This window comes from Syngnathoides biaculeatus, chromosome 2 (genome assembly GCF_019802595.1).
Source record: "Syngnathoides biaculeatus isolate LvHL_M chromosome 2, ASM1980259v1, whole genome shotgun sequence".
NCBI classification, from domain to species: Eukaryota; Metazoa; Chordata; class Actinopteri; order Syngnathiformes; family Syngnathidae; genus Syngnathoides; species Syngnathoides biaculeatus.
This window is the reverse complement of record NC_084641.1, coordinates 34,263,147-34,287,666: the sequence shown is the minus strand read 5'-3', so window position 1 is coordinate 34,287,666 and position 24,520 is coordinate 34,263,147. Positions and strand designations below refer to the sequence as shown.

At 44.8% G+C, this 24,520-nt stretch overlaps 2 protein-coding genes and 1 pseudogene across 4 annotated transcripts in view; 1 reads left to right on the top strand and 2 right to left on the bottom strand.

The window, feature by feature from the left end:
* Nucleotides 1-8,485, bottom strand: part of LOC133491300 (uncharacterized) — a 15,880-nt gene extending 7,395 nt beyond the window's left edge. Inside the window, exons 1-2 of one of the 2 annotated variants that reach the window (XM_061802295.1) lie at nucleotides 8,345-8,485; nucleotides 7,534-7,758 (exon numbers count right to left, since the gene is read on the bottom strand). The gene's annotated coding sequence lies outside the window, so the exon portion shown is untranslated. Of the gene's footprint in view, nucleotides 1-7,533; nucleotides 7,762-8,344 lie in introns of both variants that reach the window. The other variant, XM_061802296.1, reaches the window with a different exon arrangement.
* On the top strand, nucleotides 8,241-24,520 carry LOC133491275 (paraspeckle component 1-like). 2 transcript variants are annotated; one of them, XM_061802293.1, is made up of 10 exons: nucleotides 8,241-8,739; nucleotides 10,593-10,742; nucleotides 10,837-10,988; nucleotides 11,128-11,223; nucleotides 11,299-11,495; nucleotides 12,799-12,883; nucleotides 13,054-13,162; nucleotides 20,318-20,375; nucleotides 20,771-20,907; nucleotides 21,162-24,519. In XM_061802293.1, the coding sequence occupies exons 1-10, from the start codon at nucleotides 8,350-8,352 to the stop codon at nucleotides 21,339-21,341; spliced, it is 1,554 nt and encodes a 517-aa protein (XP_061658277.1). In that variant the 5' UTR covers nucleotides 8,241-8,349; the 3' UTR covers nucleotides 21,342-24,519. The 2 variants fall into 2 exon arrangements, with proteins under 2 accessions (XP_061658277.1, XP_061658278.1); XM_061802294.1 differs by lacking the exon at nucleotides 8,241-8,739 and adding an exon at nucleotides 9,172-9,330 and having other exon boundaries at nucleotides 21,162-24,520.
* Nucleotides 21,671-21,789, bottom strand: LOC133497376 (5S ribosomal RNA; annotated as a pseudogene).

Here is a 24,520-nt window from a genome sequence, read left to right as displayed (position 1 = left end):
ACCTAGATAAACTTGAGAGCAACATAACATATTTCCATCTGCACACTCAAAGTGTATTTTTTAAACAGGTCCCAATTAAATGCAGTGGCGGAGATATTTGTTGAACATGTCACCTTTTTTATCATTAATATACTTTAAGAGGTGCTACTTAGCTGAAAATTTCACTAGATCATGGGAAAAACCAGAGTCATCCATACATACAGTGCTGTGAAAAAGTGTTTGCTCCCTCCTGATTTTTTTTTTTTTTTTGCATATCTATCACACACAAATGTTTCAAATCATGAAACCAATATTAATATTACTCAGAGACAACACAAGGAAATACAAAATGCAGTTTTCAAATGACTATTCAATTTATTAAGCCACACAAAAAAATTCCAAGTCTTTCTGACCCTTTGTGAAAATGTATTTGCCCCCTGAACTTGATGACAGGTTGTCTCCCCCTTGGCACTTATAGCTGAAATCTAGTGTTTGCGATAATTGGTGATGCGTCTTTCGCACTGGAGGAATTTTGTCTCACTCTTCTTTGCAGCATTGTTTCAACGCCACCATATTGGAGAGTTTTCTAGCATGAACTGACTGCTCAATTGGATTTAAATCCAGACATTGACTTGTCCTCTCCAAAACCTTAATTTCGTTTTGTTTTGTTTTTGTTTTGTTTTTTTGGGGCGCCATGCGGTGGTGGACTTGCTGGTGTGTTTTGGCTCATTGCCGAGCTGCATGATCCAAGAGTGCAAGAGTTTAATGGCATGACTGTTGTCTGTCTCCATCTGCCTGTCATGATCCTGCTGCTCCAGCACGAGCTGTGCGGGTCCGCTGATTGGGGCGCACACCTGCGTCTCATGCGGGCTGTGTATTTATATCACCCCGATGACGATTGGTCCCCGCTAGTTTGTTGAGCTTCATGTCCCATTCCAGCACACTCGTATCCTTGATCGAGAACCTGTGTGTACCGACCTTCGCCTGTTCTCCGTCCAACCTTGTAAGCATGACTCCTTCGTTACTTCTGCCTGCTTTGATTGTTCTCCTGTGTACCGACTCCTGCCTGCCCGCTCACCTGCTCTCTTCGCCCGACGTCCCAACTACCGCTGCTGCACCGGACTGCCTGCTCGATCCCCGACCTCTGCATACAATAAACGAGTCTCCTCTCGAACTACCTTGCGTCTTCCGAGTTCCTGCATTTGGGTCCTACTCTCGTTTCCGATGGGACGTGACAGAACGAACTGGCCCATACAGGACCCAGCAGGAAAGACCCGGCGTCGCCGGGACCGACGCAAAGTAGACCGTCTGCCGAAGGACCAAGCCTGTCCGATCCGGGTGGGCTCCCTAATGTCCTCTGATTCTGTGTCTTACGCTCCGCCAGCGAGGTATGAATACGTCCCGAACACGACCCGTCCGGCTCCTCATATTCTTCTGGACTCTGACTTTTCGGAATATGAGGAGGACCGCGATTTGTTTGCTGCAAGAGTACGACTCCGACGACTTTGATTTCGAGTCTCTTTGCCCGGCTTTTGATCCCAGTCAGTTTGCCCCGCCTTCCCGCGTTTCCAGCACCCGAGCGACTTCGCCCGGTAGATCCAAGTGCACCTATCGGTACGAGGGAACCTGCTTGGCCATCTACCCGGGACCTCCGCGTGGCGGCCAGAGGAGACGCCCCGGCCGGGCGCTTCCTGGTGTCTCTCGCTGCGCGGCAACGAAGACACCGTCCTCCCACTCCTCGCCGGCAACGGTGAGACCGGCAGACCCGCAGCTGGTGGCGAAGCTTCCAGCCCAGAGGGAGGAGGAGCCGCCAAACCACGAGGCGTTCTGTCGCGAAATGCGGGCGCAGATAGAGAGGCAGAGCGCGGAATTGGCGGCTCTCACGGCCCAGGTCCGGCAACGATTGGCGAACCAGCCGAGCTTCGCTGACGTCGCAACGGCGACGGACAAACTGCTGACTCAGGTTCACGTTGCCGTGGAAACCGACCCGCCCCATTGCCAAGTGCACGTCGCAGTGTTGGCGGTTCCGAGCAGAGCTCACGCGGCAGTCGGAACTGACCCGCTCCCGAGACACGCCCACGTGTCAGTTTCGACTGACTCTCCGCCTACTCAGGTTCACGTTGCCCTGGAAACGGATTCGCCACAGCGCCACGGCCACGTTGCTGTTTCAACGGATGCACTGCAAGCTCACGTGGCAGTGGGGACCGACCCGATGCCGCCTCACGTTGCTGTCCAGGAGGTGGCGACGTCTCCACAGCCGCTTCTCGTCCGTGCTCTGGAGTGGCAGTGGCGACCGGCCCGCGGACGTTCCCCGTTCCTGCTCTGTGGGCGACCGGCCCGCGGCCGCTCCCCATTCCTGCTCTGTCGGCGACGGGCACGCCCTCACGTTGCTGTCCAGGATGTGGCGACAATTCCCCAGCCGCCTCACGCTCCCGTCCAGGAGGAGGTGGAGTCGGTGATGCTGCTGCCGCCTTCTCGCGTTCCTGTCCAGGAGGCGGCGAAGGGGGCCCCGGCCTTCTCACGTTCCTGTCCAGGAGGCGGCGACGGGGTCGGTGCCTTCTCACGTTCCTGTCCAGGAGGCGGCGACGGGGTCGGTGCCTTCTCACGTTCCTGTCCAGGAGGCGGCGACGGGGTCGCTGCCTTCTCACGTTCCTGTCCAGGAGGGGGCGGCACTGGCGCCGCCTTCTCAAGTTGCTGTCCAGGAGGGGGCGGCACTGGCGCCGCCTTCTCAAGTTGCTGTCCAGGAGGGGGCGGCACTGGCGCCGCCTTCTCAAGTTGCTGTCCAGGAGGGGGCGGTACTGGCGCCGCCTTCTCAAGTTGCTGTCCAGGAGGGGGCGGTACTGGCGCCGCCTTCTCAAGTTGCTGTCCAGGAGGGGGCGGTACTGGCGCCGCCTTCTCACGTTGCTGTCCAGGAGGGGGCGGTACTGGCGCCGCCTTCTCACGTTCCTGTCCAGGAGGAGCTGGGGAGTTCTGTGGAGCCACTCTGGAGCTGGAGAGACTACAGGAGGGTGGTGGTCATTGCTCTGGTCCTTCTCTCCATCATCCTATTCGCTCCAGATGGCTCCCAGCCGCTTCCTGACCAAGCCTCGGTGGCGACCAGTCCCTGGTCGTCTCGCAACCACGGCGTGAGAGGTTCTCATCCAGAGCAGTTGCCTGCCTCGTTCTGGTTCCTGCTTCGCCGTTTGGTTCCTCACAGAGGTCGTCCACCCGAATCGCCCCGTGGGGACCCTGGTGCTTGGCGTCCGGGTCGTCCTCCTGACCTGTCCACCCGGATGCCTCGTGTTTGGTGGCCTGGATGGACACCAGTCTGGGGTTCAAGGGGGGGGCGTGCCCTCCTCCGGACCCCCTTCCGCCCACCCCTGCCTGTGTTATTATTGTCTGTCTTTTCGTTTAGGCACGTCTGGGAGCCGTGCCTTTGAGGGGGGGTACTGTCATGATCCTGCCGCTTCAGCACGAGCTGTGCGGGTGCCCGTGCGGCTGCGCTAATTGGGAGGCACACACCTGCACCTCGTGCGGGCTGATCATCCCCTGTATATATATAGGACCCGGTGACGACTGGTCCTCTGCCAGTTCGTTGAGCTTTATGTCCCGTTCCAGCACTCTCGTATTCCTGATTGAACCTGTGTGTACCGACCTTCGTCCGTTCTCCGACCAACCCCGTAAGCCTGACCCCTTCGATACTTCTGCCTGCTTTGATTGGTCTCCCGTGCACCGACTCCTGCCTGTCCGCTCATCTGCCCTCTTCGCCCGATGTCCGAACTACCGCTGCTGCACCGGACTGCCTGCTCGATCCCCGACCTCTGCATACAATAAACGAGTCTCCTCTCGAACTACCTTGCGTCTTCCGAGTTCCTGCATTTGGGTCCTACTCTCGTTTCCGATGGGACGTGACAAAGATGAATGGAGCCAAATACAGGACCATTCTGGAAGAAAACCTGTTGGAGTCTGAGACGTGAAGGTATCCAGGTGTTGGAATGGCCAAGTCAAAGTCCAGACCCGAATCCAACCAAGAAATCTGTGGGCAGAGCTGAAGACTGACGTTCACAAAGGCTCTCCTTCCAACCTCACTGAGCTCCAGCTGTTTTGCAAGGAAGAATGGGAAAGAATTTAAGTCTCTCGATGTGCAAAACTGATAGAGACATACCTCAAGCGTTTTGCAGCTGTAATTGCAGCAAAAAGTGGTGCTATAAAGTGTTAATGCAAGGAGGCCGAATAATGTTGCACGCCCCACTTTACAGGTTTTTTGTCATGGCCTTGCTGGTCCCTGTCCTGGCTGTGCCGGTCCCCGATGCGGTACGCACCTGCCGCAATCAGCGGAGCCACACACCTGTTCCTTGTCACAAGTGATTACGACCCATACATATAGGGCTATGCGTATGGTCTGGGGTTTGCCAGATCGTTGTCTCATGTCACGTTCCTGCAACTCCCTGTTCATGTTCCTGCTCTCTCATGTTCCGAGCCCCGCCTTCCTCCTGACCTGCCTCTTACGCCTTATGCTTGGCCACTCGCGACCCCAGCTCATGGAGCCGGGAGCTCAGCTGGGTGGGTGGAATATACGCACAACTCCCTCCCCTCAGCGTCCACAGGTATGTCACCTTTCAATGTGGTGCATGGTTACCCCTCCTCTCTCTTCCCGTCTAGAGACGCCGACTCACTGGTGCCATCAGCCTTGGCCACGGTAAGACGCTGTAAGCGGACCTGGGAGCGGGCCAGAAGGATGCTTCTATGCATGGGATACACCTCTAAAGCCGCGGCGGACCGCAAGACGATGAGGGCGCCGAATTACAAGGTGGGACAGCACGTCTGGCTGTCGGCGAAAGGCCCCCTGCTCCGGATGGAATCTCGCAAGTTTGCTCCCAGGTTCGTTTGTCATTTTCCAATCACTAAGGTGATCAGCTTGATCACGGTAAAATTGAAACTGCCGAGATCAATGCGGCTCCGTCCAGCCGTCCACGTTGGTCTACTCAAGCTGGCTCGGTTGTCTCCATAGCTTCCGCCTGCCGAGCCCCCTTCTACTTTCCGCAGGGTCGATGAGGGCCCGGTCTACGCTGTGCGCCGGCTCCTGTTGTCTCATCATCGGAGAAGGGGGGTCCAATACCTGGTGGACTGGGAGGGCTACGGTCCAGAAGAACGGTCATGGATCACGTCCTGATTCGTGGTCGACCCCTCTCTCATCAGTGACTTTCTTGCCTTCCATCCTGGGGCGCCTGGCCTTTTGTTAAGGGGGAGGGGAGTACTGTCATGGCCCTGCCGGTACCTGTCCTGGCTGTGCCGGTCCCCGATGTGGCACGCACCTGCCACAGTCAGCGGAGGCACACACCTGATCTTCATCACAAGTGATTATAACCCATACATATTGGGCTACGCGTACGGTCTGGCCTTTGGCAGATCGTTGTCTCATATCACATTCCCGCAACTCCCTGTTCATGTTCCTGCTCTCTCGTGTCCCGACCCTCGACTTCCTCCTGACCTGCCTTTTACGCCTGCGGATTCTATTACTGCTGCTCCCGTGGACTGCTTATTGGTACTTTGACATTGGACTGAATAAAGACACTTCCCTAACTGCTCCTGAGACTCGTGAGTCGTGCATTTGGGCCCAATCCCGTGTTTAGGTCGTGACAGTTTTTATTTGTCAAAAAAAGTTTAAAACATCCAAAAAAATTCATTTCACTTCACAATTGTGTCACACTTGTTGTTGATTCATGACAAAAAAACGTCAATTTTATATATTTATGTTTGAAGCCTGATATGTGACGAAAGGTTGAAAAGTTCAAGGGGGCCGAATACTTTCACAAGGCACTGGATGCCCATTCTCGGCATTTGTCCTTCGATCCACTGAGATGTAACAGGATTACACACTGACCATATGACCTGGTTTCACCACTGAATTTAGATCAGTGTTTGTTTAAGACCACTTTACATCCTCGGGCAATCTTGCAGCTTGTTTAGCTGTAAATGCTTTTTTCTTTTAGGCATTATACATGCTCCAATAAAATCAACACCAGGCACAACTGTTGTACTACACTTTATGGATCTGGGTGAAGTTTAATCAGGCCAGTGAAGGAGTCAGAAACATCAGACAACAGAATCAGCCTTCCTAACCCTTTGTTTTTGTTGTTTGCACAACTGGAACAAAAGAGTTGGGATCTCAAGACCAAAGCTCAATATTTAATAAGTTTATCAGAAATCAGGGAGCTCAATTCTTCTCCTCAGAGTACTGATACTACTCTATAGCCCTGGACTATAAATCTGATTTGAGCCAGGGGGCAGGGATTAGGTATCATGATTCCTTGTTACATTGGGCCCCAGTTAAAAGGCAATTGAGGAAAAAAAAAGAATGTGTAAAGACAGTTTCAGTATTCCGTCTCCCTGGTAACAGAGGGTGACATTTGCAGATGATGAGGCTAAAAATTGAAGCACTGTGTATAGAATCCCAACACATGGTGTAAAGTGTATACATTTACTGTATATTTTCAATTCTGTTCACAAATTGCATCGGTGTCTTTATTGACTATATCGCTGGTGTCAGGTAGAAAACATAATTCTCTAAAAGCATCACTCATGTTTGTTGATTCAAACACTGTTGCATTGTCAAACAGTGGAAGCAACTTCATGTTGGTCAATAAATTGTAATACTGTAATACATACCCACATGAGGATTGACCAGTAGAATCAATTTGTGAACAAATATGAAATTGACCAAATTCGGACAGAGGTTGAGCCCGATCCCACTGATGTGTCAAAGTCTTTCAACTTTCATCACTCAAAAGTATCAGTAGTTCATTTGAAAAAAAATGAGAAATGTACTTTTAGTGCTATGCTGCCTTCAGGTGCACATTTATGAGTCAAACACAATAGCAATTACTTTAATCTACAGTAAACCTCAGCATAGGTAGACAGATAAAGATAAGTAACATCTTAAAGAAACGTAAGAGTATGTTACAGTATTTGGATTGAGGACAATTGAGAAAATGATTTTAAAAAATGACAATGAACTAGAGCCACCACATGTCGAAACATCGCAGTTGGTGACACACTGATCCATGTCTCAGATTAATATATTGTATGTTACCCGAGTACAATGAATTTACATGAAAAGGAACCTTATAATCAGACTTGGTCAACAGTCAACTGTATGATATGCATCTCATGAATGCTCAAAAACTGTGAATAAATAATGAATGCATCCTTCATCAACATGCAGCCAAACCTATCTGCACAACTTGAATAATTAAAATCACTATTTATAGGGCTGCTAATGAAAAAAAAAAAAAAAAACAGGGCTACATCCGTTTCCTACATGCATTGACCACTTCCACTGCCACATTCATGCCATGCCTCATACTAATACATCATATCCTCTCAAACATAATTAATACTGATCATTATCAAACTCGTACAATACATTTTGTTTACTAAATGATAATCAAATAATAAAATCAATGAAACTTACTTGCCAAGTTCAATTAATTTTTTGCACACATTACTCTTAAACTTGCATTAATATTTTTAAAACGCATGATAACTGATGATATCTTCCCGTTATAAACTTACCAGATGTTTGTAATGAAGCCATGAAAAAGACCACGAGACTGTTCGGAGACGGCAATCTCAGTGCTGTGCTGCTCACATGAAAATGAATGAAGCTGGAACGTCGCCTGACGTAATTACAACTCCATCCATCCATTTTCTGAGCCTCTTATGCTCACGACGGTCGCTGGAGTGCTGGAGCCTTTCCGAGCTATCTTCCGGCAGGAGGCGCCGTATACCCTGAACCGGCTGCTAACCAATCGCAGGGCACATAGAAACAAACATTCACACTGAGTCACACAGACGGGAAATTTCGACTCTCGAATTAATGCATGTTTTGGGGATGTGGGAGGAAACCAGAGTGCCCGGAGAAAACCCACACACGCACGGGGAGAACATGCAAACTCCATACAGGTGTGGTCGGGATTTGAACCCAAGTCCTCAGAAGTGTGAGGCCAACACTTTCAGCCGCCTCATTACCATTCTCGTGAGATTAGTTGAGCATGCAGATAGTGTTTCATCGTTTGTAAATTTATTATGAATGAAACCTGTTTATTATTATTGTATGTTGCAAACTAATGTTGTTGTGTCTTCCAAACTAATGAGGTAAAGTTGTAACACGTTTTTTTTAAATTCAAATTTGTGAATTCCAACGTCAACAAGACCACGCTGACTCAATACAATATGATTGGCCGTTGATTTAAAGCTGATTACGGGTTTTACTTCCGGTTTCAGGTTGCGCGCGCACCTGTCGCCATTTTAAAACTCAAGTTGTCCTCCACCGCAATTCAAACCTGCTTTCCAACAAATAAACTGTATAAGCGATCAAACTTACAGACAATGGCCGACCAAAATGGACAGGTACCGAATTCGCAAAGCAGCAGTTCGCCGCCACCCTCCAATAGTGGCGCAGAGTGCCCTGCCGCCGACAACGACCACCAAACGCCGGTCAACGAAAACAGTCCAGCAGCGCCTGCTGAGCAGTTATCCCCGTCTGAAGAACCCGAAGCAGCCGCGGTGGGCAGCTGCCAGCTTCAAGACAAAATTACGCTTGATATTTCAAGATTTAAAAAGCCAGGCGAGAAAACATTCACTCAGCGCTCTCGGCTTTTTGTTACGAATCTTCCGCTGGATTTATCCGAGGAGGAATTCGTCAGTATGTTCGCTAAATATGGAAATACATCTGAGGCTTTCATTAACCGAGAGGGAGGATTTGGCTTTATTCGTTTGGTATGTAAGTTCGTGACTAAATATTCACTCATCGTAAGTTAGTTCTCATCTATTTCACACGTGTTTTGCAGTGGCTTGTTTTGCTTGCAGCATGTGTCAAAACATAAAGCCCGGAAGTCAGATTAGTCCTGTCACAGAAAACCTTTGTGGCTCACAAAGCAATTCAAATGTACCTGCTCATATATTTTGTAACTCGATTTGGTCTGTTCACATTGTGGCTGGAAAGCGGGGCCAAATGTGCAACTGGCCCCTTCCACTTTTTTTTTTTTAATCTCAGATTTGAAATATTTCGTTAACAAATTGAACCATTGAAAAACTGTATTTATTAGTTTTACTTCTTACCATGCCTATAAATTATGCAACTTTATGCAGTGAAAGTTCATTCCCTATTGAATTTCTGTTTCATCGGAAGCATTCATTTTTACCCTTGTTTAAAGAAAAAAACAGATGGAATGTGTTACAAAACAGTTTGTGAGAAAATACAATGACAGGGTTAATCAAAACGGAACATATAAGGAGTGTTTATTGAAATTGATCATCCATTTTCTGTACCGCTTACTAGGGTTGCTGACATGTTGGAGCCTATCCCAGGTAATAGTGGGAAAGAGCCAGGGTATGCCCTGAACTGGTTCCCAGCTAATCAGAAATAACCATTCACCATCACACCTATATAGTCTTCAATTAACCTACCGTGCATGTTTTCTGATGTGGGAGGAAACCGTAGTACCCAGAAAAAGCCTAAGCAGGCACAGAGATCACCATTACTTTTCTGTCAGGTGAAAAATGGAACATTTGTCATCCTCGCAAATTTATCTTTTGGATGCTTTGTTTTGGTGTACGTCCTAATTGACCCCTCCGTACAGGGCACTTAACCACGCCTCCTGAAGTGACGTCACGCCACGTGCGCTGACGTAAGACAGTAAAAATGGCAAATACAATACAATACATTCTGAACTGAGACAGACTCCATGCTTCTGATTTCATTCAAATCAACGATATATTATAGATTCTAAATACAATACATTCTTAACTGAGAGAGACGTCATGCTTCTGATTTCATTCAATCATTCGCACGTAGCAATGTTATGCTAGCGGAGAACGTCTCATTCATTTATACGAGACGTGTATTAAAAATCAAATTTAGGGCATATCTTCGTGCAAACAGAGTCTGGTTAAGCTTTGGCCGCGAGCCAGAAAGAAATCAATACGTTTGTGCAGTCCGATCATCGCTAAATATCGATCAACAAAGAATAAGTGTATCAATCGTTCACAAGTAGCAGTGTTATGCTAGCGAAGAACTTCGAATTCATTTATACGAGACATGTATTGAAAATCAAATATAGGGCATACCTTCGTGCAAACATATGTGTTCCGGTTGATATTAGATTTAGTTGATGATGCGGTCTTCCACAAAGTTTGATCCATCGAAGGCATTTTTCGTACTGGGTCTTCGGTTTTGGAAAGGGTACGAATCGAACTCCACCAACTAGCCTTTCAGGATACCTGTCGTCATTATTACAAAGTCAGTGACTACACCTCTTAACCATATTTTTTGTTAAATAACCCAAATACGCGATAAAACGCTAACTAAACCTATACTGGACCATGCAATGTTGTCTGAGAAAATGGCAGGAGCAAAAACGGGCTTTGGTTTATGCAGATCTCTGGCCTCTGATTGGTCAGTGACGCGGATTGCGCAATATCCACGGAGGGGTCAATTGTGAACGGACGTTCAGTTTGGATTTTAAACTGAAGATCAAAGTAACACTTAGGGATCAGGTTTTAATGTTTATATACAATAGAAATATTTCATAGATGTCTGGACATAGTGACCCTTTTTGCTTTTCTTTCAGGAGACGCGTACAGTAGCGGAGATTGCCAAAGCTGCGCTAGATGGGAAAATATTGAGGAATCGACCAATCAGGATCCGCTTTGCTGCACATTGTGCCGCACTCAATGTGCGCAACCTATTGCCTGTTGTCACAAATGAGCTTTTGGAACAGGTAATGCAGACAAGAATGTTACAGCTGCATCCCCCCCCCCCCCCCCCATCTTTTGTCCAGTCGTGGTGATGTGCCACTCACCTTGTACCTCCAGGCCTTTTCACAATTTGGCCAAGTGGAACGGTGTGTCGTTGTGACAGACGACCGTGGGCGGTCCACTGGCAGAGGCTTTGTGGAGTTTGCAAGCAAAGTGGCCGCACGTAAAGCTCTGGAACGCTGCAAGGAGGGCGCATTGTTGTTAACTACGTATGTTTTTGTCTGAAATGATTGACACTGCACAGCAAGCTATACATATTTTAAGCTTCTCCCAAAATCAAGTAGTCGTTTATATTTGGGTACATGCAATAAGATGGAAGATGGAACATATTTCTGCGCCTCTCCTCAGCACGCCTTGCCCAGCCATTGTGGAATCTACTGAGCACTTTGATGATGAGGAAGGACTGCCCGAAAAGATGTTGCCGATAACTCCAAAATATTTCAAGTGAGTCAAAAGTTGATAAATGAAATGGTTTTTTTGTGACAAAAAACACTGGAGCGATTGGTTGTCTTTCATCAGGGAACGTACCCAAACACCACATTTTGCCCAGCCGGGGACATTTGAGTTTGAATACTCGTCTCGCTGGAAAGCACTTGATGAGATGGAGAAACAGCAGCGAGAGCAGGTGGACAGGAATATTAAAGAAGCCAAAGAGAAGCTGGAGGCTGAACTGGAGTCAGCAAAACATGAACACCAACTCATGTTAATGAGGCACGGTAGGATCGACAGTGCCGTGAAAAAGTATTGCCCCCCCTTTCTCAAATTCTCAGTTTTTACAGTTTGCCCATTTTATTGTGTAAGATAATGAAGCAAATGTAAATATTAAAAATAATACAAGTAATTATAAAATACAAAATTTGTTCCGGAACTTGTTTTGATAATGTGTATCTATCACAAGTAAAAGCGCTTTTTTAAATGTAAATGGCCTAATCCGTTCCAAGCCACCCCCTTGACAAAGATAAAAAATGTTCATTTACCTTTGGTGTTGGGCGACTTTGCAAAGAGAAGTGTGAGTGACAAGCAAAAGGCATCGTGGGGGATGGGAGAAGGAGTCAAAGGTTTGACAGCTGAAAGAAAACATACGTACGAATGTACATGTGCACACAGACTTTAATTCAACTGTTTCTTGGGGCCCATGGTGACAAACGATGAATAAACTTGCAAAAAAAAAAAAAAAAAAACACCAACAAAAAAAATCATGAAAAAGTTGTACTTTACTAATGTGTGCTAGCGTGTTACAGCATGTGAAAGTGCTGGCATGTGATTTGGTGAGACTTGAGTGTGAGGGAAACAAAAAGCGATTGATGACCTTCTGACCCAATGGAATGCCAGGAAGATGCTATGGGGATAGCCAATGGGAGAGCAGCTCTATCGCGCCACACAAACCAAGATAAAGGATGTTTATGCTCAGCCGAATTTGGGGGCTGAATCCAGCGCCTACTTTTTCCTTTTGCATCCGGAATTTTTCTTTGTAACTAGAGACATTTTTCTGTGGAGGCGTTTCGTAACCTGAATTTTTCATTACTAGAGATGTTCGTAAGTATAGGTACCACTGAATTGAATTCTAGCCACCCCTGCGTGATCAAGTAATTGGCCCCTTTGTTAAATCATGAATTAAATGATTCACCACATTTTTTTTTTTTGAAAAGCTGATCATATATTCGCTGACCACACCCAAACCTCATTACCTCTAAACCTGTTCAATTAAGAAATCCGTCAAAGTTGAACTTGTCCAACAAATGACGTTGGCCAGCAGAGCTAAATCTACAATAAAAAGTCATGATTCAAGAATATATGTGAAATAAAGTTACAGACATCTACAGTGAGAGTTGTTATCCGTAAATAGTGAGCATGTATATGTAAAATGCTCTTCTACTTACGAAAAATTCACGTTCCAAATTAATTTCGTCAGTAGGGGTACCACTATATTTGGATTGCTCTAGATAATTGCTGTAAGTGTAAGCTTTGTATTCAATTTAGTTATAAGAATGCACTTCTTTCCATTGCCATCCTATCAAGATCTGATGAGACGTCAAGAGGAGTTGAGGCGATTGGAGGAGCTTCGCAACCACGAGCTTCACAGACGAAAACAGATAGAGTTAAGGTATATATGTTTTCTTGACAGACATAAGGGCAACCTGCTTACTATGTTACCTTCCTGGTATTAGTTGAATACATTCACATGTTGCACTGTGTCATGCTGTTATTATTTACTATTTAAACAGCTGACAGGTCAGCGCTCAGCAATATTCTTTCCTTAACGTGCACCAACAGGCATGAGGAGGAGAGGAGAAGACGAGAGGAAGAAATGATGAGAATGCACAGAGAACAGGAAGAGTTGAAGCGCCAGCCAGATACCTTTAAACCGGCTTACCAGGACAATGTAAGTGGAACAGTCATACCTTCAAATGCACTAAAAGCTACACTTTATTTTTATATTTTTGCATAAAACTGAATAAAGACTGATAATAAATATTTAGTGAAATGCCAAAATAGATTTCCATGTTTCCATCACAATTCAATTAGGGATTGTCATATAAAACCCCCAAATATTTTTTGCATTGACCTAAATATTGACAAAAATTAATCATCAGTGTGTGAGGTAGTGATTTGTTTGTTGTGTATTGACATGGGTTCAAATCCAGCCTCGCCTGTTTGGAGTTCTCCTTGTGCCTGCGTGTTTTCTCTTTGAGTACTCTGGTTTCCTCAAACATCCAAAATACATGCATGGTAGGTAAATTGAAGGCTCTAAATTGTCCCCAGGTGGGAATTTGAGTGCAAATTTCGAAAAATATTTTTATATGTACCCTCTGATTGCCTGGCGACCAGTTCACTGTGTACCCTGCCTTTCGCCCGGAGTCTGGTGGAATAGGCTCCAGCATGCTCGCAACCCTAGTGAGGACAAGCGGTACGGGAAATGAATTAATATATTGACGTCTTAGTTATTGTCGTTTTTGACTCCCATTTGTACATCATCAAAAATATTTTTCTTGCAGCAGCGACATGTTCAAAATGTTATATCATGCTACCCCTTTTCTGCTCTTGAATGGGATTGTGTATTTGTGTGTAAATATCGGTGATTCCCATTCAGTATGCCGTGGCACATGAGTGTGCTGTGAGTCCTCTTCAGGTGTTCTGTGGGAAATAGTAAAAATTTTACATGATTGCTTAAGAAATTACTTATTTACAATAACCAATGCATTTTGTACATCTGGTTATGCTAGTGAGGTATAGTGACAGAGTGACAGATAACAAATAAATGCTCTTCTATTAAATGGCAGGAAGTACATACAGTAATTAATGTATCCACTGTTTTTGATATTTTCGTTTGTTGGTGTGCCGTGAGATTTTTCAATTGTAAAATATGTGCCTTGGCTTCCTAAACGTTGGAAATCACTGAGGTACAGTGGAGAAAATAAGTATTTGAACACCAAGCTATATTGCAAGTTCTCCCACTTAGAAATCATGGAGGACGCAACACTGCTGTACATTCCACTCACTGAAACATGTTTCTTTGCTTGTATTAAGCCGGGTCGATGTCACGCCCCGCAGAGCCATATACCCCACCGTGATCGGTAGGTTTGCCAGCTCCACACACAACTCTAAAAGCACCACTCATAAAAACTAGAGGGCCGCATGAATATTAAACTTTCATATTAAGATGGCTGCCACAAAATATCGTCTCACGGGCCACAAATAACCCCCGGCCTGCCAGTTTGAGACCCCTGTGCGTGATGATGCTGGCAAGAAAATGTCATTACCCACAGTGAAACAAGTCCTGTAACAACATGGACTGAAAGGCCACACACCAAGAATGATGCCATTACACAACATAAATCAAAGTCAAACCCTGTGGGCTGGATCTGGACCACGAATAAATTATCTATGGATCTCTGGGATGACTTTGATTAGTATCAGAACCGGCCCATAGCTGCCTGCTAGTGTTTTGCACGCACGATTACTACATTAATCCCAAAGCGACGGTAGCTCGCTAGCCCATTGCAACGCAGCAAGCAGACGTCTGCTTCATTATTCATACGGAGTCAGAGCAGATGTCAATGTTCGGGTACCTCCTCCCTGAAACAGTGTGCCCAGACAAAAGGCAACTTTCAAATGTGAGTCTCAGCAGAAACCCCAAAGCTGAGCCACCTTTCCACCAATTTAAAAGAACAGCATGTGGGAAAGGGAAAAGATTTCATTGCATATTGCCTTGCTGTGGATGAGAGCACCGACACATCTGACATTGCCCAGCTCTCAATTTTCATCCATGGAGTGGACTCAGAAGAACACAAGAGTTTTACATTCTATCCATGGAACAACTACAGGACAAGATCTGTCTGAAGAGGCATCCAAATGTTTAAATGAGATTGGGCTCCCTTGGGGAAAAACTTGTAGGATTGACAACATACAGAGCAGCTGCGATGTGTGGGCACAAGAATGGATTGGTAGCAGGGTTGCGTGAGAGGATGCAGCAAAATGTCACAGCTGACAGCTTCTCACTGCATAATATAAGTATAAGTAGTCATTGTGTGGTAATTAGCACCATAACGCGGGCAGTTGACTTAATCAGAGCAAAAGGTTTAAATCACCGCCAGTTCAAGGTATTTCTGAACAAGTTGAATATGAAGTATGGTGACTTAGCTTATCCCACAGAATTGCAATGGCTAAGCCAGGGAAAGGTACTGGAAAGAGGTTTCAAGATGTGTGAGGAGATGTGCCTGTCCATGGAAAGCAAATGGTAAGACACAGAGCTCGGAGAGGAAACTTTTGTGTGAAATAACATTTCTGTGGAACATCATGAGCCATCTGAATGTAATGAACCGGCAGCTGTCGCAGCGGGGCTGTCTTACTGATACACACCTTCACTAAAGCCCAAGGATTTCCTCAGCTCAGAACCTTACCCCAAACATTGATGACCTTGTACAAAAGATGAGACCCCAACTATCAGGTTCGTCCTCAAACAAGTGAGCATCATAGAGCATTAACGTATTTTTGGAAACCAGTTCAGGGTGTACCCTGCCTCCTGCTCGATGACAGGATGGTTCCAACATTCCCGCAACCTTTTTGAGGATACGCGGCTCTGTAAATGGATGGATCAGATACGTTTAGCTGTTAAAGTCACAGAGCACCCCATATTAACATAAAAAAACAGAATTTTTGAAATGTTTGTACATTTATTGAAATTCTTTCTTTCGGCTTGTCCCTTACGGGGTCGCCACAGCGTGTCATCTCAGATGAACGGGGTCGCTACAGCGTGTCATCTCAGATGAACGCACATATATGTTTGGCACAATTTTTATGCCGGATGCCCTTCCTGACGCAACCCTTCTCAGGGAGTGGAGGTAAGCCTGAAATATAAGTCATCAGCCAGACCCTTTGCAGACCCCACACTTATATTTAACTCGGGTGCTGTCCATTTCTTCTGCTCTTCCTTCATCGTTTTACACCTTCATTGGAGTGCAGCTGTGTTTTATTATATTCATTGGACTTGATTAGGAAAGCCACACACCTGTTTATATAAAACCCAAGAGCTCACAGTGCATGTCAAAGAAATTGAGAATCATGAGGTCAAACGAACTGCCTGAAGAAGAGCCAAGACACTGAATTGTGGCACGCCACAGATAGGGCTAAGATTACAAAAAATAATCCTGCTGGAGTTAAAGTTCCTAGAACCACAGTCACCTGCATAATCCTGAAATGGAAGATGTTTGGGAGAACCAGAACCCTTCCTAGAGCTGGCCGTCTAGCCAAACTGAGCAATCAGGTGAGAAGAGCCTTGGCGGGAGAGGTAAAAAAACCCAAAACAAAACAAAGATAACTGTGGTGGACCTCAAGGTGTAGTTGGGAGATGGTAGAAAGTTCTAGACAGTCAACCTGCATTACAGCCCTCCACCAGCTGCGACTTTACGGAAGAGTGGCTTGATGGACACATGAAAGCCCACATGGACTTTACTCTAAAAATAACAAAAAACACAGACTCCAAGATGTTGAGAAATAAGATTCTCTGGTCTGATGAGACCAATGTCACGTTTACGCAGCCTTTTGCTTAATCAGGGACAGCTTCTTCAGGGACATGGTCAGTGACGTGTCCGGTGATATAGCATCCAGTGATAGCCAGGCTCATGCTACCCAGGATATTTAAAGTACAATTTCTCAAGGAAGGAATACAAGAGGAACTTTTTCCGCACAAGGAGAACGTGGGATGTCTCTTTTACAATCTCCAACCCGTTCTGCCCACATGTCCACGAATCCTCATTTTTATTCCTTAGCGTGGTCCACATCCCAGCAAAGCAAATGTGACAAAAATAGCCAATGTGAGTGTTTGCAATGTCTTCACCATCCTCTCGAGATCGTCAGTCTATATGTTGTCTGCTGCATCACTCTCTGATGTTTCAACGGCACCTCACTGTCTGGTGTTTCCACGGCTCCCATTGTAACTTGATTGCATCACATTGTTTAAGCACATCATAGCAAAACTTTCCATGGCACCAAATGGGCCTCTTGAATGCATCACATAAAGCAAATAAGCATTAAAAACAACCAAGAGAGCAAATATGAGATAATTTTATATCCAATTAATCCAACAACCAAGATAGAACTCTCTGTCTTTAATTCTAAGCGTTACGTCTGGAGAAAACAATGAACTAATCTTCACTTGTCCAATACAGTCCCAACAGTGAACCATGCACCATATTAAGTACAGCATCGTGCTGTGTGGGTGTTTTTGAGTTGCAAGAACAGTATGACTACAGACGATTACAGGGATAATCTGGACAAAAACCTTCTCCAGAGTGCTCAGGACTTCAGATTGTGCCCAAGGTTCACCTTCCAACAAGTCACTGACCCTAACCACACAGCTAAAATAATGGAGTGGTGTCAGAACAACACTGTGATTGTCCTTGAATGGCCCAGCCAGAAACATGACTTAAACCCAATGGAGCATCTCAGGAGAGACCTGAAAATGACTGTCTGCCAATATTCACCATTCAACCTAACAGAACTGGAAGGGATCTGAAATAGGAATGGGACAGGATCCCAAAATCCCGGTGTGAAAACCTGGTATTCACAAAAAGACTCATGAGTGTATTAGATCAAAATGTCACTTCTATGTAATGCTGAGCAAAGGGTCTGAATGCTTATGGGTGTGTGATTTTTAATGTTTTTAATACATCTGCAAAAATGCCTTTTTCCCATCAATATGGGGTGCTGCTTGTACATTGAGGAAAAAAATGATTTTACCAAATGGCTACAATAGAACTGAGTGAAAAATTTCATGTGATCTGCATACTTTCCAAACCTACTGCATGTGTGGGTAATTGTACACACGTGTAACACACTTTATATTCAAATCACTTTTTTTTTTCCCCACAATCAAAACCCTGATGTATGTTATGATGTGAAAGTTATGCTCCCATGTTAAATTAAATCTCAACCGACATGCCTATATACAGTCACTCACATTTGGAAAAATGTACGGGTGTGGTTAGTCATGCCCGCGGATATAAAAGTTGCGGTTGTGAATGGGGATGGAATCTCGAGACCTTAAAATAATTTACTGAGTTGCTATACCTGAATATGGAGTTGTTAGCTAATACCATAATCATAATTTATTGACACTGCACAGACTGAGACAGATATTTTTTAAAGAAGTCAATTGACATTCACTTTCAAAACTAAATATTCATATCAAATCATTTTATTTCTTCATAATGTATTGTTATAATCTCGCATCATTTACGGCGCTATCTATTGTCAATCCATTGATGAAAGCTAGCAGTAGGTCTATTTCTTCCTAAAGCATGTAGAGGGGAAAAGTTTGCAACTTCAAGATAATGCAGTACCACAGGGGAAAATGACCATTCACATTTAGATATATGGACAGACTAGTGTAACGTTAGAACTTAAATCAAGTAAATCACAATCTCATACTTATTATAGTTACTGAAACATTACCTGTGTTATATCCCAGAAATGATTTCAATGTAACTCAGGGTTGCCCAGATCGTTTTGAGCCATACATTGAAGAAAATAAGTATTTGAACACCCTGCTATATTGCCTTGTTCTCCAACTTAGAAATCATGGAGGGGTCTGAAATTTTCATCGTATGTGCATGACCACTGTGAGAGATAATCTAAAAAGAAAAATCCAGAAATCACAATTTATGATTTTTTTTTTTTTTAACGATTTATTTGTGCGATACAGCTGCAAATAAGTATTTTAACACCTGAGAAAATCAATGGTAATATTTGGTACAGTAGCCTTTGTTTGCAATTACAGAGGTCAAAGGTTTCCTGTATTTGTTCACCAGGTTTGCCCACACTGCAGGAGGGATTTTGTCCCACTCCTCCACACAGATCTTCTCTAGATCAGACAGGTTTCTGGGCTGTCGCTGAGAAACACACAGTTTCAGCTCCCTCCAAAGATTTTGTATTGGGTTTAGGTCTGGAGATTGACTAGGCCACTCGAGAACCTTGACATGCTTCTTACGGTCCCACTCCTTGGTTTTCCTGGCTGTGTGCTTCGGGTCATTGTCATGTTGAAAGACCCAGCCACGACCCATCTTCAGTGCTCTGAGGGAAAGAGGTTGTTGGCCAAAATCTCACAATACATGGCCATGGTAATCCTCTCCTTAATACAGTGCAGTCGTCCTGTCCCATGTGCAGAAAAACACCCCCAAAGCATCATGCTACCACCCCCACGCTTTACAGTAGGGATGGTGTTCTTGGGATGGAACTCATTTGTCATCCTCCAAACACGGTTAGTGGAATTATGACCAAAAAGTTCCATTTTGGTCTCATCTGACCACAAAACCTTCTCCAATGACTCCTCTGTATCATCCAAATGGTCATTGGCAACCTTTAGATAGGCCTTGACATGTGCTGATTTAAGCAGGGGAAACTTCCGCGCCATGCATGATTTCAAACCATGACGTCTTAGTGTTTTACCAAGAGTAACCTTGGAAACGGTCGTCCCAGCTCTTTTCAGGTTATTGACCAAGTCCTGTCAAAAAGCAGCTTCTTTCCCTCTGGTAAATTGGAATAAACACATGAAGCCGCCAGGATTACTCTGTACCAGTTTATAATCTGCTATTGACAACTGTGGCTCTTCCATTATGATGTTGGGCGTGCTACTGTTCCAATTATTGAAAATACAAAGTTTTTGTATTGTAGACTTTACAGCGATTTTATTGGCCTGATCGGATTGGCTAGTTGGCTTTTTTTTTGCTCATTGATTTTGTCATCATTCACCCATTCAATCAGTGACGTCATTAATCGGCCCCTAAAATCCTGTATTAGTGAGTCTAAATGATAAAATTAAACTTTTTTTTTTTTTTTTTGCCTGATTATCAATGTAAAAGTCAATTGCTCTGACATGGCATACCATGATCTATGACCAGTTCATACGATAACTGGAAAATGTTCCATTGTTGTCAATTATGTATATTTTTTATGTATTGTGTGAGTTTTGTCATTGGCTGTTCACTGCAAATTTCTACCAATGATGGGTTGTCCATTTTAATTTCTTCACTTTTTTCAGAGAGGACAGGAAATGAGAGTGACTGATCTGGGCCCTCGTGGAGCCTTTAATATGGCAGGTATGGCCTTCTTTGTGTAAACAGCAGTCGATGCAGGAACAAGTGGAAGATGACTTCCTCAGTGTTGTGTCTCAATCTTGTTTTGCATTACAGGTGGCTCTTTCTCAATAAATGAACATTTTGAACATGCATGTTTCTCTTTCGGAGCCCCATGACATGTAATGTAATGTAGATAATGATTGGCAACATAAAAGCTGTACTAAAAGAATGAATATACACCATAAGCATGGATAGTTAGAGCAAAGGGTGGGTTGGTGATGTTTAACTCTCTCTGAAAAATCACATGGCAGAACCAGGCTGGTTGGGGGTAGAATCGGTACAATGGAAAAGGGGCAAAGGTGTGTCACAGGGAACATGATATCTGATGACCAACCTATGCTGCATTTTGTGTGTAGATGGCTTTAACCAAGCCCCAGCAGGGCCCAGCACAAACCAGGGTCAAATGCTGAGCATGGGTGGAAGGAGCACCACCATTAGCCCACAAGGAACTGCAAACATGGGCCCACTGTTGGTGTCTGAAAATGCCAACATGGTAATGTATCTATCTGGTCATGCTACCATAAATATTGACCTCAGGGGACTTTATTTTGAGAAGGGGGGCGGCACATTTTGATAATCATAGGTAGGTAGACTAACGAATGAATTCCTGAAAATATTTAACTCTCCCCCCATCTCCTCCACCCCCCCCACCCCCATCTCCCAAACCATCCACCACTTCTTTGTCAACCACTCAATCTGTACAAATGCTGCCATGGCAACATATTCAACCCGGCTGTGAATCCATAGCGAGGTGACAGATATCCGCTGGGTGGATCTCTGGCAGGACGAGCAGAGGTGGAATCACCGAAACAGCAGCAGCCACCACTACCACAGGTGCCCCCTGGTGGTCCATCACCAGTGTATGGGAGGGGCAGTCCTTTAGATGGAGTGTTTGAAGGGCCAAATAATAAGCGCTGTCGCTATTGACCAAATTCTTGTTGACCCACCTACTTACAGTGCCATTAGAAAGTATTCACATTATTTTTTCCAATTTTTCCTGTTAGACTTATTCTAGAGCTGGTTTGAGTTTAGTTTTAAAAACACATGAGATATCCCTTAATAACAAAGCAACAAAATTTTCAGACAATTGTGCACATTAATTGAAAATGAAAACGTATCTGGTAAGTATTCACATCTTCTTCTTTTCCTTTCGGCTTGTCCTGTTAGGGGTCGCCACAGCGTGTCATCTCCGATGAACGCATATTTGTTTGGCACAGTTTTACGCCGCAACCGCTCTAGATATAGCCAGGGAGAGAAGCTTACAGTTCCTGGTATTCCCAGGTGGTCTCCCATCCAAGTACTAACCGGGGCCAAACCCACTTAGCTTCCAAGGTCTGACGAGATCAAGTGTTCTCAGGGTAGCGTGGCCGTAAGCTATTGTAAGTATTCACATCGTTGGCTTTATATTTTGTTGCCAGCAATCACAGCCTGAAATTTTCTCTGGTATGGCTCACCTGTTTTGGGGCATTTTCTTGCATTCTTTTTTCCAGATCTTCCCAAGGTCAGTTAGGTTGGATGGGGAGCGTTGGTGGCCAGTAATTTTTAGGTCACTAGGTCGATGTTCGGTTGTTTTCAAGCCCAAGCTCTGACTGGGCCACTAAAAGACATTCACAGGCTGCTCCTGAAGCCACTCCCCTAGCAGTGCGGTTTGGGTCATTGTCTTCTTGGAAGGCGAATGGACAACCTAGTCTGAGTCCCAGTGTACTCTGCAACAAGTTCTTGCAAAGAATTTCTCGATATTTGGGAGCTGTCATCTTACCCTCTATGCCAAATTTTTGTTTTACTGTGTTTCGGCAAAGAATCATATCATACACATGAAAGAGTGAAAGAGCCACATCATACACATGAACATCATTCCCTCCTTACACATACCTTTGCTCAACCAGATTTATTGTCAATGTCACACGAAAAATCGACCCCTACAGCAGGGGTGTCAAACTCATTTTTATCATGGGCCACATTGTAGAAGCGGTTTCTGTCAGAGAGCCATTATGACTGAAACCATGAAAATCTTGAATTGACCCATCATATTTACATATTAAACTTAACTAGTTTTGGAATCAGGAATCAAAGAAATGCTTGCAGTATCTCAACATCATTTATGATATGACAATTTGAAATATTGGTACTGATTTGAACAAAAATCATGGAAGTTGATACACATAATTTGCCTTTGCGGGCCATATAATAATCTCGTGGCAGGCTGCATCGGGCCTTGATTTTGACACCTGTGCCCTACAGAGTACCAAGGCTACAGGGCAGTAATTTTAAAAAATGTAAAGAAGTAAAGTAAATTAAAAACTTCTCACCCTTTTGCTGCAGACATCTGTGCAGTTCTGTCTCCTCACCCATCGATACACACACTCACATCAAACTTGTCATTGTACCCGTAACAACCATAATTAACTCGAGCAAAGCGCCCACCCACGTACATTAAAGAAACTTCGATATGCTTTTGTGCCTTCACGAGAGCCGCATGTAAGGAGCCAAAGAGCCTCGAGCCGTGGGTTGCCCACACCTGCTCTATGCAGACAAGTTGCACAGTTCCTACAATATGAAAACAGCCTCACAGCATGATAGTCCCACCACCTTGCCTCACAATAGGGATGGTGTAAACCAGGGGCTGACAAGCAGTGCCAATTTTCCAGATACGATGCAATTCAGACCAAAAAGTTCCATTTTGGTTTCATCTAAACAGAATTTTGTTTCGGCAGGTCTGAGAATCCAAAAGGTACGTTTTGCCAAACTCCAAGCGGGATGCTGTGTGGCTCTTAGTGAGAAATGGCTTCTGTCTACCCCCTCTTCATTGGTAGAGTGCTTTATCAGTGGTTGACCTGAATGGTACTCCTATTCCCACAAGGGAATCTTGAGGCCCTGCCTTAGTGGCAATAGGGTTCTTGTTCACCTGAACAATTGACTGAGCTCAATTTTCCTGTTACTCAGCTTGGTCGGACAGCCAGGCCAAGGAAGGGCCCTGATGTTTCCAAGCTTCTTCCATTTCAGATTTGACACCACAGTGATTTTTCCATACCTTTGATGATGCTGAAATTACTTTGTATCCTTCCCCAGATTTGTGCCTGGATGCAATCTGGTCTCAGAGATCTACAGTTTCTTATGCTTTATTGCTTGGTTTCTTCAGTTGGTTTCTTCATTATGCACTGCCAACTATGGGACCTGCTATTGGCAGGTGTGTGCAGTTTCTGCTATTTCACATTCAATTAACTGCATTTACCGCAGGCAGATTCCATTCAAGTGACAGAAGTATCGAAAGGATGATCAGTGGAATACTTGCCATCTATTATGTTTGAATGATAACATTTTTTCATCAATTTACAGAAATGTCTGAAAATGTTTTTTGCTTTGTTTGGCACATTTTATGTAGTTAGTTTTGTTTGTTTTTAAGAAAACTATACTCAAGGCAGCAACAATTGAGCAACTGGTTAGAGTGTTGGCCTCATAGTTGTGAGGTCCCGGGTGCAATCCCCGAGCCACCCGTGTGTAGTTTACATCTTCTCCCCGTGCCTGCGTGGGTTTTCTCCGGGCACTCTGGTTTCCTCCCACATCCCAAAAAACATCCGTTAAGTGGAGACTAAATTGCCCCTAGATGTGATTGTGAGTGCAACTGTTGCCTGTCTTTATCTGCCCTGCAATTGGCTGGCAACCAGTTTAGGGTGTACCCCGCCTCCTGCCCGTTGACAGCTGGGATAGGCTCCAGCACTCCCTGTGACCCTCGTGAGGATAAACAACTCAGATAATGGATGGATAGCGAAACACTCAAATCACCTTTAGAATAAGTCTAACAAAACAAAATACTGATAAATGTGAAGGACTGTGAAGATTTTCTATAATCACTGTTTATTCCATGAGATGTGGCTGGGAACTGTTCTGTTCTGTTTTGACCCCCCCCCCCACCGCCATGTTCCAGCGCTTTGCTGTGTGACAAATACTTTTGGACTTCGGCCAATTCACATTCTTTTTACAGCTCAGATTTCTTCTATGAAACTTTATATTTGCAGTGTTATGCACTCTGCGAAGTTTTTTTTGTTTGTTTTTAAGGCAGAAGACATTCGAGCCTGGACTATCATGCATGTGAATGTCTGTTTTTA

Coding starts and splice junctions, on each gene's coding strand:
- LOC133491275 (XM_061802293.1), top strand. CDS start 8,350: ATGGCCGACCAAAATGGACAGGTACCGAATTCGCAAAGCAGCAGTTCG. Junction 8,740..10,592: donor GATTTGGCTTTATTCGTTTG/GTATGTAAGTTC, acceptor CTTTTCTTTCAG/GAGACGCGTACAGTAGCGGA. Junction 13,163..20,317: donor AACCGGCTTACCAGGACAAT/GTAAGTGGAACA, acceptor CACTTTTTTCAG/AGAGGACAGGAAATGAGAGT.